The following is a 14,531-nucleotide window of genomic DNA, read 5'->3' as shown; positions in this document are numbered from 1 at the left end:
GCAGACGCTTCTATGAGATTACAAGAGATGAGACAAAGAAAAGCTCAGCAGACGATCAGAACTCGAACAATGGAGGCATTTCCCAGGCGCGTGCTGATCAATCGATTCTTTCTCTGATATCGCCGACATCAATTTTGCCCAACATGAAAGGAACTGTCGTCCTGGTTTGTAAAAGGATCCTTGGTTAGCAAGTCCCTTTCTGTCGAGGCAGTTCCACGCAGCATCAACCTAGAAAATAGAGACTGTTAATGACTCGGTGGATACAAAGTAGAGAACCCTTTTATGTCTCTGAGGTATTTTCAATCCTTGTCTTCCTCCGTCCCGGGACATTCCCTATCTACCGTTGATGCTCTTTTCGAAAAGGAAGAATGAATGCTGCCAGTATCAATCGTGGCGCTGATGGCGATAACCTTCTTAACCCTAACCCTAAGTCGGATAAGCCGGCTCCAAGGTCCCGCGTCAATAAGCCATTCATAATTATCTATCCACTGCAGGACGATGCGAGGTAGGCAATTTTTTCCAGTGCACGAATCCTGAGGTTGGTTTTGACTCTTGAGGCCACTGAATCATGTATCATTGAGCGAGTGGCCCACAGCACGTTACCCACCAAGTATGTCGTAAGGGAGTAAGCATTTCCAAGCTGCTACGTAGACTAGCTTGACCGATCTCCGACTGTTTTCCGTGTCTTAAATCCGTCATGCCAGTTGCATGTCAATCAATCTATTTCTTTCATGGCGGTGAACGTTTGAAGGATTATTGAAAATTACGCCAACTTGGTCAGAGGTGTACAGAGTCAGAGTGCATGTTTGCATACCTTAGATCAGATATAATACGTACTAGCAGTACTAGGCACTATTCGTGCTGGATCCGTACTCCACTGTCAATTTCATGCATGCATGCAGGCGTCCATGTCGGGCAAAAGTCGACAGGATTGTTCTTCAACCTTCTATTTAGGTCAAGGTAGGTGGAGTCTCGGAACTTATACTAGTGTGAACGGACAATCGGACACCAATTATACGCAATAATCTGCCCTTTATGGGCTACGTAGTTGGCATTAGCTCTCAAAGTTTGTTAAATAGCGTGGAAAGACTCGTTGAACAACGTCCAGCCGGGACCGGGTCTGGCCGCCGTCGCTAAGGCCCATGCCAGATACCCAGTCCAATAGAAAAGAAAACACCGGGTTACAGCTGTCGTATTTAAAGCTCACTGACACGGTAGGGTATTTGGACATCGTCCATATCAAACTCTTCGTGAGGGGTGGGTTACTAACTATGAACGTCTAATCTAAGAATTGACACATTCATGATGGCAACTATACAAATTAGCCTCATAGCAGCCATCGGGCTCTTGACAGTATATCTCGTCTATACATTCCGGAAACTTGGGAGCATCCCTGGTCCTTTCTGGGGGCGAATCTCAAACCTGCCACGCGTCAATTGGGTTAAGACCGGACGATCTCATGAGATCCATCAAGACTTACACCGCAAATATGGCGACGTTGTGCGCTTCGGCCCGAATATGGTGTCTGTTGCAGACCCAGCCTGTATCCCTGTCATCTATCCAATGAGACCTGGATTTCCCAAGGTATGTGTTGGTGTCATTGGCCTGCTTTCATGTCAATAGTATTGTGACAAGATTGCTGTGCTTCATGTGTTTTTGCGCCTCATGGAACATAAAACTGTAACATTGAAAATCTGATGTAAAAGAGAAATCCAGGGCCAGTTCTATCGAGCCCTAATGCCATACACCGGTAAAGGCAAGTCTCTACCAGCTGTTTTCAACACCAGAGATGAAGCCATCCTCAAGCAAATCAAGAGTCCAATTGCTCCGTTGTTTTCACTGTCAAACGTCCTTACGCTTGAACCCTTTGTGACCCGTACATTAGAAGTACTTTTGGAGCAATTTGACGCCCGTTTCGTTCAGACGGGGAAAACCTTTGACTTGGCCGACTGGTTACAGTATTATTCTTTCGATGTGATGGGAACGTTGACGCTGTCTAAGCGTTATGGGTTTCTAGAACACGGAAAGGATGTGAATGGCATGCTGCTTTCTATATGGAACTATTTCAAGGCTGCTGCTCCAGTAAGTTCGAAACAAGTGCAACTAAGAATACGAAAAGAAATTTTACTCACGGCTGCTGCTATTGTAGATGACGCAAATTCCATGGTTTGACGAAATCTGGAACAAGAATTCCTGGGTCAACATATTCACGCCCCCTGGTGGATTTTCAATCTTACGAATAGTACGCGGATTTATTGAGGAACGGCAGAAATTAATGGAAGAGAAGGGCAACGTGTATAGGAATAAGAAGCTTCATGAAAAGGACATGCTGTCTCGATTTTTGGAGCTTCAGCAAAATAACCCATCCATCCCACCATGGTATGGATCCAGCTTCGATATACATTGAGCAACACCAAAACCTTGAATATATTGCAGTGCTAATTAGTGTTTTTCGAGGAATTCCAAAGGTCTGTCATGGCATGGACTTTTTCCAATGTCTTTGCAGGCTCTGACTCGACGGCAGCCATCCTACGAGCTATCTGGTACAATCTCTTGGCGCACCCTCATACCCTGGAGCGACTTCATAACGAATTAAAGGAGACAGAGCAGACTCGTGGTCTTAAGCATCCGATTCCTGACTGGGGCCAAGTCAGTGATTTGCCATACTTAGACGCATGCATCAACGAGGCAGTGAGGTTGCATCCACCGTTCTGTTTGCCCTTTGAACGTGTTGTTCCACATGGCGGCATTACTATAGGCGCACATTACCTTCCAGAGGGGACTGTGGTTGGAATGAGTCCGTATGTGACAAACCGACATCGACCAACATTTGGCGAGGATGCCGATGAATGGAACCCTGATCGCTGGCTTTGTGAGGACGAACAGCAACGGAAGAAGCTTGAACAGAGTATTCTGACGGTATGTATTTCTTTGATTGCTGAGAAACGCATGCTGATATCATTTTTTATCACAGTTCGGAGCAGGAAGACGAGTATGTCTAGGGAAGCACGTCGCAGTGTTGGAAATCAAGAAATTGATCCCTACATTGCTTTTGAATTACGAGGTATGTCTACTGAATTGATCCCATCATCGAAAATCTTACTGATACGCTACAGTTCAAGCTACTGGATCCAAAGCGGTATAGATTGGAGAACTTCTGGTTTTTCCAGCCTCAAGGGATAGACGTCAAAATCAGAAAGCGTGCCAACACCGAACGACAGTCTTGACTTAGTTCAAATTTATGAATATGATGCTTTCTTCACTGTTCTGAGGGAACTAATGAGTGAATGCGATTTTCGTTTTGGGGCTCTCTCTCAAGGTGTAACTTAAAAGGTACAAGCGCGGGTTAAACCCTAAACCCTAAATGCCCTTTGCTACGACACAAATCCATTGATCGATCCACAGCTCGTTATAATACTAAGCATGATTTTCTAGATAAGAACAAGTCTATTCACGAAGGTATTAGCTGAAACCTGCACACCTTTTTGTTTCAGACCTCACTAGTTATTTCATTTCCTATAATATGTGCGCATAGAGGTTGGCATATATGATTTTGGCAATATTATTTAACTATATGAAGTAGGAATTTCATATGACCTAGAAATCTCTCTCGGAAGTAGCTAAGTCGCTCAGTCCACGTTATGTATTGGGGAGAAACAACCCTAGGATTGGACCTCGGGTCTTCGGCATTGAGAAGACACCATCAGCCGTAATTAGCTGAACTAGTTAGATTAGTCTTACTCGTAGTTGTAACTAAACTCTGGATGCTGACAGTGGAAACGCTATCAAATAACGCATCATTTTTGATACTTCCCTAGAAAGATCTACGGCTGAACTAGTACAGTACTACATACTGTACCAAGGTACGGTGTGTGCAACTAATCGCACAAGCCGCTTCCCATTCATCTGTATGTATCGATATAAAACCTGGACAGTGCTGAAAGAATATAAAAACTACCGGCTAATGCATCATTTCTCATCTTTCAGTAAACTCACAACATGTCGGGTGGACTAGTTCTATACGCACTCAGCGCAGCTTTCGCAGCCTGGATTCTGTTCTTCGTCTACCGACAACTAGCATCTCCTCTGCGTCACATACCGGGTCCCTTCTGGACACGTTTCACTCGGGCATGGTATCTGTACCGGCTATCGCAGGGCCATTTTGAGAAGGAAAATATCGATCTTCATAACGAGTTTGGCTCCATTGTCCGCATCGCTCCCGGCTGGTATAGTTGCAGCGGTACCGAAGCCATCAAGAAGATCTATGGGCTCGGGTCCAAGTTTACCAAGTCGGATTGGTACGATGGATGGAGACATCCAAATCCGAACCAGTGGAGTTTATTTGCTGATAAGAATGTCAGACGACATGGTTGTTTGCACTTGGTACCGTGAATGGATAACAAACGTACTAATAATTTTTTGTCTGCCTTCTAGCCGAGACGAAAAGGCTATTTGCAGGCCTCTACTCGCTTACTTCGTTAATGAGCTATGAGCCATTTGTGAATCGCTGTATTGACCTATTCGTTGATCGATTGTCTGAGTTTTCGCAAACGAATGAAGAGATTGATCTCGGACACTGGATGCAGTGCTATGCATTTGACGTTATTGGATGCATCACTTTCGGGGAGAGATTAGGTATGTATATCTTGCACGTCGGTTTTTCCTTTTTGAAATCGTCAGCCTAACAAACACAATCAGGGTTCTTAGACAGTGGCGAAGACATTGAAGGCGTAATCCGCGCGGTTGATTCGATCCCTGGCTTTGCATCATTATCAGGAATATATTCCGAATGGCATTCACTCTTATACAAAATCAACAGTTATCTAACAACATCTGGGGCCAGTGGACGCAATTTTTTAGCGAGTTTTGCGAGAGAGAAGATTACAAACCATAAGCAACAGCAACAGAAAGACCTAGCAGAAAAAACGCAGGAACCAGATGGCATTGGCAGTACAATCGTCAATCAAGGCGAAGATGGGACCACATCGCGAGAGCCCTTCATGACAAAGATGATTCGAGCGCAGCTCCAGAACCCAGAAAAGGTCTCGGATTACCACTTGATCATGCTTGCACGTAGTAACATGGGAGCCGGATTTGACACGACAGCAATCAGTCTTTCGTCTATAATCTACCATCTGATCAAGACCCCTCGTGTGGTACAAAAATTACGAGCCGAGTTCGACGCGGCGAGAAAAGCCGGTAGACTCAGTGACCGCGTCACGTTCCACGAGAGTCAGGATCTCCCTTACTTTCAGGCAGTTATGAAAGAGGCCCTACGCATGCATTCTGCTACCGGGCTTCCACTGTGGCGTGTTGTCCCAGAAGGGGGAGTTGAGCTGAATGGAGTGCATTTCCCCGAAGGGACTATCCTAGGCATAAATAGCTGGGTTTCGCATTATAATAAAGACGTCTTCACAAACCCGACTGAGTTCTGTCCGGAGCGATGGATTGAGCAAGACGAGGCGAAGCTCAAGACTATGAATGATATGTATATGCCGGTAAGTTCTTCTGGCTTTGAGAAGAGCTTTTACTCTACCTTTGATTACTATCTAGCTAACTGACGGTGACTGATAGTTTGGACTCGGTTCACGAACCTGCATTGGACGGCACATTTCGATATTGGAAATGTCAAAATTGATTCCCGTACTTGTAGACAGGTTTGATTTTGTCATGGCTTCTTCTGCATCTCCTTCCGGGGAGAGTAAATGGGAGACTGAGAACTTCTGGTTCGTCAAACCCCGAAACTTCAGGGTGCGAGTATATCAAAAGGGGTTGAGAGATTAATGTGTATTTTTGAATTTATACCAATGTGAAAAAAATGAAATCCCAATTCTTCGAGGTGTGACAACCACAAGAAATGCAGTGACATGTATACACATACAGATAACAACTTCAAAAATACACAAAACGAAGTGACTCGTTATAACAAACACCCAGTCGTCACCAGTCATCTAAATTTTACATAATCCATGTCAAAAGCCGCCGTATGTATAACCTGACATCTAGCTTAAACAGATCAACTGGATGGCCTCCATTCAGCCACACTTGTACAAACCCATCCGTCACCCGCATTCTGGCTCGCATCGTCGGTGTTCTGCCAGAAATAATTAGCCTTACACGTCCTCATAGCTCGATAACCACATGTGACAGCAACATCCATGCATACGCCTGAAGGAAACGAATATCAACATACCAGTTCATAACAGCACCAAACATCCGCCGCGTGTGCGCACTGCACGTTCTGATCCGCTGGAACAGCTGTGCCTAGACATTAATCATTGCAATCAGTATCCATTTCCATCCTAATCTTAAAAACGAGAGAAAGAGGAAAACAAGGGCAACATACAATTAGTAACGCCCAGAATTCTCCCATCTTGAAAACGTCGACTAATCGCATTCTCATCACAACAATACGGCTGTTGCGGTATTCCAGAGCCGTCCTGTGCAAGATCGCATTTCCATGGGCCCCTTTTCGTCTGGGCTGGTGCTTGGGTTGGAGATGCTAGAGACGGGAGAAGTTGGGCGTGAATGGTCGAAGTGAGAAGGGCCGAGGCAATGAATAGAGAAAGTGATGAACTTGTAAAATGCATTGTCGATTGTCCTTTTTTTTAATATCTCCCCTGTCTGATTTTCCAAGTACTGAAGTCGCCGAGTAGCAGTGGTTCAGATGTGTATATGGATATAGAGTCACTGATCAAATCCTTCTAGGTTCGTTAGTTTAATTTCAAAAATATCAAAGAAAATATTCTGTTCCTGTCAAAAGAACTTCCCTGGAGGTAGGTATATGTGGCTCGGATGGATAATTCGGCATCCCTTGTTGCGCGCTGATTACGCGTGAATTAAGGACTGGAATGTCGCTTGCTCATCGTTCTCCAAGGGTTTACTGAATTACCCCTTTAATGACGGAGGGGGTTCGCATTTCATTGTTTCATATATTGTTTTCTTTTTTCTTGCTTGTTCCTATCATACAATCAGGACGAAGCAAGCGTATAGTATGCCTGTCGTGCAAGTTAAGAGGGTATCATATACATATAACGAAGCCGAGTTTCACCAAACCAGCGCATATGGGGGTCGCAAAAAGCCAAGAATATGGCAAAAAGAAACTCCTGCAAAGACAAACGCTGTGCTTAAACAACGACCAGAATAATTGCTCAAATAATAGTTAGCTATAGTTCACCGTTCCGTAGCCTTTTCCTGCTCTGCTTCGCCGCGCCGCTTATTATGCTCTAATTCAGCTAAACTCTGGCGTCTCACAAATTCCATCACGATGTCCATCTCCTCCTTCTCTCGCTGTTCCCGTCGTAGACTGTCTTCATAGCTCCGTTGTGACGCATTCAATGCATTTTGCAATTCAGAATCATAAGCGTCAGGTGCGCGTCCGCGCGGCGGTAACTCAGGCGGCGGGCCTCGCTGCTGTTGATTTTGGTTTGGTTTGTCTATCGATTGAGACTCATAAGGGTTAGATGATGCTATTTGATCGGCAGATTGATGTTCCTTCTCTTCCTTCTTCTCTGCTAGTACATGTTCTGCCTCTCTGATGCTGGCTTTGACCGCAAGATCGTAAGCCCGTTCCTCTTCCTCGCCAGCAGCCTGTGCAGCTCTCAATTCTTTCATACTAGCCCGTAGAGCACGCTCAATCATTTCATCTTCAGTTTCGTTGCCCTGTGAAGTCACAGCTACCGAGTGTCGAATAGTGTGTTCATATTCGTCCGGGAGTCCTGCGTCGAGAGCCGTAGGTGAAGAAGAATCGTCACGACCATGGAGCAGCTCACTGATCAGCTTTCGATAGTTTGTTTTGGTTGGCTCCCTTCTCCACCTTTCTCCAATACTGGCTTTGTTTTCTTTGATCTCTCTTGATCGCTCAGGGTTCCCATCAAGCGACCTGCCACGCGAGTGTCTCGCACTTTTCTTCACCATAACCTCCTCTTCAACAAAAGCCCAGTTTTGTAGAATGTGTTTTTTCTCATCTGCAGTGGAATTAGAAAGATCTAGCAATCCCTGAGCACATCGTGAGGCTATTATGTAATTCTCAACACTCTCGCCAAACCGCTTTTGGATCTCTTGGTAAATCCCGCTCATCGTATAACCTGTCAACGCCCAAGCTCCTGTATATAGATTTCAATGTCAAAAACCACATCTGTAATATCAATATTATGGCAGAAGGAGCTTGCTAACCTCCAACAGGTTTCAAAATTAGACCACCGATTCCCTTACTGAACCCTTTGATTGCGCCAGCAGCGCCTTCTTTCTTAGCACCTTGAATCGGCTGTGTAGCGAGACCAGATATACCGTCGTAAAGGCCGTATCCAAATTCCTATAGTTTGTTAGTAAAAACTTCTCAATGAGGACAAATGTATCTCACTTTCCCAGCGGCCTTCAAGCCGCTCTTGATGCCAGTAACCTTTGATTGTTCACGAACAGTCTCGTCTCCATACAACAACGGTGTGTTATGAAATCCTTTGGCTACCGCCATTGTAAATGCCGCAGGGACTCTAAGTCCCACATTGACCAGTTTCGCGGCGGACCTTGCAGTACCCACAAGTCCGTCGAGGTCGAGGTCACGGATATCGCTGATTGTACGGGCATGCTTCCTAGTATACACCTCTTGTACGTGCTGCGTCTCCGAAGACTCTGCTTCTGTTTGATCATGATCTTCAGGCAAACCACCGTCCGCTGGCACAGTAGCAGGACGCGTTGATTTAGGTACATGGCTCGAAGCGGAAGTATCGGTGGATTGTGGCATAGTTTCTATAGGGGACTGGACCGCATCTTTGTCACTGTCTACTTTAAACCGCGTCACAGTGACTGGCGAACTCATTCGACTGTTGCTAAGCGATCTCCGATATGTGCTAGCTGGCGATTGCGACCCAGATCTTGATATTCTCGTGTTCAGACTCCGTTTGACGTCCATAGACAAATCTGCAAACCCCATGATGAATTCTTCGATACTGTCTAGCATAGCTGCACCTCCTCCAATGATCGGATCGCTAGGTTCGGGCTCCGTCATATATTCCTGAGGTCGATACCTGACAATGAACTTAGGTTGCATGTTTTTTGGTAGCAATAATACAACCAGATGCAAGGGAAATATTCTTACAGTTTCACGTCTTCCAAGTCCAACTTCCTTTCCGCATTGAGTATGGAGAAAGCGAGGGCGCTTAAGCGGATCTGTGTTCGTTTGATACGGAATACAGCTGTTCGGTTTGGGTCTAGGGAGCATCGCATCTTGTCCACATTCAAATGACTCTGGAAAGAACATGCACCGACATCAGTGCCACGCTCTGCCTCAATAATGCCAGCTAGCAAGGCTGCCTTTTCGGATGTGGTTGGCTCCAAGGCTTGACTGATAGCGGTCGCAAGTTTCTCCGCTGTCAATTGTTTGTACGGTATAGGCTTGGGTCCTGCACCGGCCTTGGCGACCATGGCACCCCAGAAAGGCTGGTCACCAAAAAAGGGTATTATGACGGTGGACCGGCCCGCTGCAATTCCCGCTGCAGTAGTACCGGCTCCTCCATGATGAACAACGCACGACACGCGTTGAAATAGCCAATCATGCGGACAATTCCCAAGCATGAAAACCCCTTCCGGAACGCCCAACTCTTCGGCTCCAAGTCCGCCCCATCCTTTAGAAACTAGAGCTCTGCAGCCTGCCAGACGGACAGCATCGAATATCAAACGCGTCATGTGGTTAGGGTCGTCAACCACAATCGATCCAAAACCTATGTATATCGGAGGAGGCCCTGCAGCAAGGAAAGCAGCTAAATCATCTGGGGGAGTATAATTCGATGCCAATGACAGAAAAAAGAAGCCAGAAATATCAATATGGCTACCCCAATCATTGGGTTTTGGAATTAAAGCGGGAGACCTAGTACGTTAGCTAATGACTCTTTTCTCCCTAGGCTCGTCATGATTCCATACCAACAATATGTATGTGGTATCTTTAATCGAGATATCATTGAAGGTGCCCACATAATGCTAATTGGTGCGAGTCCCAAGCTCTTCTCGCGAAAACGATTAATGATGTCGCCAAGTCCTTGCCAGGTCATCATCTCCACAATAGCATAGCTCACATAATTTGTGATACCAGCATCTGCATTTGACCGGCTAATAGAGGCTAAAGGGTGTGAGAAATCTTGTGTAGGTGACCACGGCATACTGCAAAAGTCAGATTTTTGAGTGCATAATTCTCGGGCTTTTTTTAAGATCCAACGTACGTAAACATCATATGTAGAGGTATTCCCAATTTTTCCGCGCAGTGTATATGTGCAAAGCTTGGCGGGTTTGCAATTATAGCATCGGCGACAAACGGGGCTGACTTTCCATGAAAATTTCGTAAATCTGCATTGCGATCAGAAACAGGCACACCGGTTCCATCACCAGCTTCAAAGCACGATCTCCAGCAGCCCGAAATGATGGTTGCAATTTCAACGCGACGTTCATGAATATCGCCGTTCTTAAGGGCGTCAAATCCGGGCATTAGTCCCGGATTTTTCACCATGAAAGCCATCAGTTTCATGGGGTCACCTCCTATGCTAAAAAACTCGAGCCCATTTTCTTCGACAAACGCTTGAAAGCTCGAGTGAGTTGCAAGGCGAACTCGGTGGCCATGTATAGATTTCAGCACACGTCCTAAGGCTACAAACGGTTGAACATCTCCACGGGATCCGACCACTTGAATTACGATATTCAGAGGGGGAAGCTTCTTTTCTCCTCCCCGCACCAGAGAAGGAGGGACTGGTGTGGATATTGTCGCAGCTCGTGAGTGCGCGCCAAAAGCGGGCAACTTAAAGATTGACCGCAATCGAGATGTAGGCTCATCAATGTCAATGTCAACTCGTCCTTCAGCTGTAGTAATTGTATCAGTATTTCAAGAGGATTCAAGAGTCATGGTCATAGTAAAGTCAGTAGAGCCTACAGGTTATGTTTGCTTGCGTCCTGAACCCCTCATTCGTCAAGTCCACACGCCCAAAGACATTACTATACAGGGGCTTCGGAATCTCTTCTCCCACGGAGAAGTCTTGATGAGTAGGTACTCGCAACAAATCATCATTGACTGCCCAGTGAAAATTTTCACTGGAATCCTGAGATGCAGCCATTGCGATGATACCGCTGTGAGAACGATATTTTCCGTTCTAAGAATGGCTTATGCTATGCGAGCATTTCAGATAACTCAAGGTCGGCTTTCGAAGAAGCTGACACTCGTTTAGAAAAAGAGTATCAAATCTATCAATTGTTAGTTAGACATCAGAACCCGTTCTTCGTCATGCTCAGCATTGGCGAGTTTTGAGGACGAAGGCCGGCAGATACTCACCATACACCTGGCCTAATCAACACGTAGCACGTCAGTCTGCCCGGTGTGTAATATCAAACAATAGTGTGCAGGTCACGAGATATATGCGTGATGCGATGAGGCTATGTATTAAATTCCGTTTTATGTGTTCAGGAATGTGGCCAATCTAGTATGTAAATAGTATGAGCTTTCGGACTCTCGGTGGTGGCGGAGAGCGATGCACACCGTATCGCGGGCGGCGAGAAGATGGTTCGGAAGCAATATGATCGCCGGTGATGACATCGGAGAGAATGTGCTCCACTAGTAGCTGGTGTAGTAAAGCTAGTCACAGAGTATCCAGGAATCAGCAACTCAGTAGATGACCTTATTTTCAAAGTCGCGAAGCTGCGTTGTTCTAAGCTGCTTGTCGGAGGAAGGAGCCGTGACTGGCTGTGGCAGATGAAGTTAAGTGTGGCGCAGCAGGGATGACTCTAAACCAATAATGTTCTGCGCTTATATAACGTAAGCAAAGAGATGTCTGACTCATCCGGGCTTGGCAATGCGCTAGCTACGTCATAAGCTCTTATCTAGTTAACTTATGTGGGAAGAGATGTAATCAATCCTACTACTGCTGTCCTCATGGTAGATGTTATGAAGCCAGCGTCAATACTTAGGTTGATTCAAAGCTGTCTATAGAAGATGTGTCGTTTAAGAAACAGTGAAGTACTAAAGATTAACTCGCAGTGACTTCAACTGCGCACCGTTGGCTGCCTCTTTCGTAGCTGCTGCAACTTCCTCTTCCGAGCTCATAATCTGGACCTTGATGGCCCCCGTCTTTGGATTCGCAGCCGTCTCGAAAGCCTTGAGGGCGTCGTCAATGGCAAATCTGTGAGTGACCAGTTTTCGCAAGTCAATCACACCGTTCTTGACCAGGCGGATTGCCTTGGGCCAAGTGTTGGAGTACCGGTACTGGTATTGTAGGTCGATTTCCCAGGTGCTAAGGCGCATAAAGGGGACCTGCATCTCATTCTTGCCCACGCCAATCACAAAGACCTTGCCACCAAACTTGACGCTCCATATAGCCGACGCGACACTGCTCTCAACCCCAGTACACTCCACTGCCACGCGGGGACGGATGGCATCTACTGCATCAGCATCGCCGTCATTCAATGCAGTCAATACTCCAGCGGCATTCTCTTCCGCGCTTTTTCCGATCTGAACTTGATAAGTGCGCACATCTGGGACCAGCTCCTTGGCAAACTTCAAACGACCCTCGTCAATATCGGTAATGACAATAGGCGATGCACCAGCGGCTCGTACACAGAGCAGTGACACCAAGCCAATGGGGCCAGCTCCTGCAACAAGCACCGGATCTCCTAGACGCACACCCGCACGGTCAATGCCAGCAAGAGCGACACTCAGGGGCTCCAACAGGGCACCATTCTCAAAGCTCATATCTCCAATTTTGTGGCACCAGACGGCTGGGTGGTTCACGTAGCGGCGCAGTAATCCGTCAACGGGCGGTGTTGATAGGAATTCGACGGCCTCACAGCCATTATAGCGGCCAGTCAGACATGGCTCGCACTTGTTGCAAATTACATTAGGCTCAACGGCGACGCGGTCTCCGACTTTTAGGGTCTTCACGTCGGGCGCAGCGGCAATTACGACACCGGCCGACTCATGGCCCAGGATATGATCGCCCGTCACTATCATAGGGCCGATACAACCGGCATGCCAGAAGTGAACATCTGAACTGTGGCGCGCATCAAAAAGAATCAGCACCGTTCCTTATGTAGTCTTCTTATGTGGGAAGACGAAAACGTACCCGCAAATACCGGTGCTTCTGATTTCTATCGTGACCTCGCCAGACTTCAGGCCTTCGCCCGTTTGCACTTCTTCAACGGTGGGCTTCGCATCGGCAAGCCAGAGATCATGTTTTGGGTTGGTGTAAACGCCAATATTTGGTTTCGAAGGAGCGGTGCTGACAGCCATGGTGAAGAATCAAGATGAAGCAAAGGACAGGCACGAGAGAAAAAGAAGGAGCGGACAGATCTAGGAATGAATATATATATATATATAGTAAGAAGACACAAAAGGAAGAAAGAGCGAGACGTGGTGGAGGTGCAATAGCATCACCTGAACACCAGCTCCTCCATGATTGGCGTGCGCTGTGCTACTCCAGTGAGTGAGTGCTTCACACGTAGCAATGAGAGTAAGCACCGAGGCAGGCGCAATTATCCGCGACGCTTCGGCTGGACAGCGCGGGGTGCCCCTCCAATCGCTCTTTCCCTATGCGGTTCCTGCCACGGCTAAATTCGATTTCTGTGCTTCCTTATCTTTCAGGCTTCCCATCAATGACGTTCCGAACCAGTGGATCGTCTCGGGTAAATTCCTGTGGAGTTTAATGAGCTGGTTGGTAAAGCATTAAGCGTCGGGGATGGGAGGTCTAGATCTACAAGCAGACAGGCAGTTTTACCTAAAGCCAACTCCCAAGTCTCATTAACTCAATTACCATAAAAGAGAATTCTTAGTATATATACGTTTCCAGTGAAAAGATTGCGCTGGAATACCGATAATGATGTAGTCCGTGGACGGCATACACGTCGCGGTAAACTATTGCCGTTGGGGATTACTCGAGCAAGATCAATCAACAACCTGCTCAGTGAAAATGTCGTAGATGAAGAAGAAAAGGGTTGAAGGTTAAAAAAACAAGATAATTATCAAGAAGAAGCAAAAAATGATCAGGTCTGCACGGGGATCGAACCCGCAATCTTCCGCTGGCAACTTTTGAACCGTAGGCGGACGCCTTGCCATTGGGCCAACAGACCTTGGTGGAATGGGAAGGTTCCTTCCGGATTATAGAGTCCTGCAACCTAACTCGTTCACATATGTTTTTCCACACTAAAAATGTTTTCCAGAAAGTGCTGCAGCAGGCGGGTCCGAGATGACGAATGACAACGGTCTATTCACGGGAAGCCCCACATTGAAATTACCGTCCAATCACAGGTCGAAATCATAGTACGGCAAAAAGATTTTTTTTTACCAACAACCAAAATTCAAATTGCGAATCCAAGAAAAAAAGATCAAAAAAGAATCACATATGACCTACGCAGTACTCGAAACTGCAATCTTCCGCTCCGTAGGCGGACGCCTTACCATTGGGCCAGCAGGCCGTGATGTCAGTGTGTTTCAAAAATGACACTATGTTGCAGGCACATCGAGTTACTCGTATTTTCATGGCCATAACTGGAAACGTCGCTGG

At 46.5% G+C, this 14,531-nt stretch overlaps 4 protein-coding genes across 4 annotated transcripts; 2 read left to right on the top strand and 2 right to left on the bottom strand.

Annotated features, from left to right (window-relative positions):
- Positions 1-1,305: 1,305 nt before the first annotated feature.
- On the top strand, positions 1,306-3,227 carry UA08_00991 (hypothetical protein; the record flags this gene model as incomplete). Its single annotated transcript, XM_020260858.1, has 6 exons — positions 1,306-1,584; positions 1,717-2,082; positions 2,150-2,379; positions 2,469-2,919; positions 2,975-3,064; positions 3,117-3,227. 6 exons carry the CDS (start codon positions 1,306-1,308, stop codon positions 3,225-3,227), a joined length of 1,527 nt encoding a protein of 508 aa, XP_020124586.1.
- A 772-nt stretch (positions 3,228-3,999) lies between these two features.
- UA08_00990 (hypothetical protein) lies at positions 4,000-5,784 on the top strand (the record flags this gene model as incomplete). The annotated part of the gene is made up of 4 exons (XM_020260857.1): positions 4,000-4,298; positions 4,448-4,635; positions 4,699-5,498; positions 5,575-5,784. 4 exons carry the CDS (start codon positions 4,000-4,002, stop codon positions 5,782-5,784), a joined length of 1,497 nt encoding a protein of 498 aa, XP_020124587.1.
- A 1,389-nt stretch (positions 5,785-7,173) lies between these two features.
- UA08_00989 (hypothetical protein) lies at positions 7,174-11,096 on the bottom strand (the record flags this gene model as incomplete). Its single annotated transcript, XM_020260855.1, has 7 exons — positions 7,174-8,105; positions 8,176-8,314; positions 8,363-9,026; positions 9,098-9,865; positions 9,919-10,155; positions 10,215-10,845; positions 10,916-11,096. The coding sequence occupies 7 exons, from the start codon at positions 11,094-11,096 to the stop codon at positions 7,174-7,176; spliced, it is 3,552 nt and encodes a 1,183-aa protein (XP_020124008.1).
- An 899-nt stretch (positions 11,097-11,995) lies between these two features.
- Positions 11,996-13,261, bottom strand: UA08_00988 (L-arabinitol 4-dehydrogenase; the record flags this gene model as incomplete). The annotated part of the gene is made up of 2 exons (XM_020260854.1): positions 11,996-13,022; positions 13,095-13,261. The coding sequence occupies 2 exons, from the start codon at positions 13,259-13,261 to the stop codon at positions 11,996-11,998; spliced, it is 1,194 nt and encodes a 397-aa protein (XP_020124007.1).
- Between the last annotated feature and the right edge of the window lie 1,270 nt (positions 13,262-14,531).

The sequence above is a fragment of the Talaromyces atroroseus genome (assembly GCF_001907595.1).
Source record: "Talaromyces atroroseus strain IBT 11181 chromosome Unknown scaffold_0, whole genome shotgun sequence".
Classification (NCBI taxonomy): Eukaryota; Fungi; Ascomycota; class Eurotiomycetes; order Eurotiales; family Trichocomaceae; genus Talaromyces; species Talaromyces atroroseus.
The sequence above is the reverse complement of the archived record's forward strand: the minus strand, read 5'-3'. Positions and strand labels throughout refer to the sequence as shown.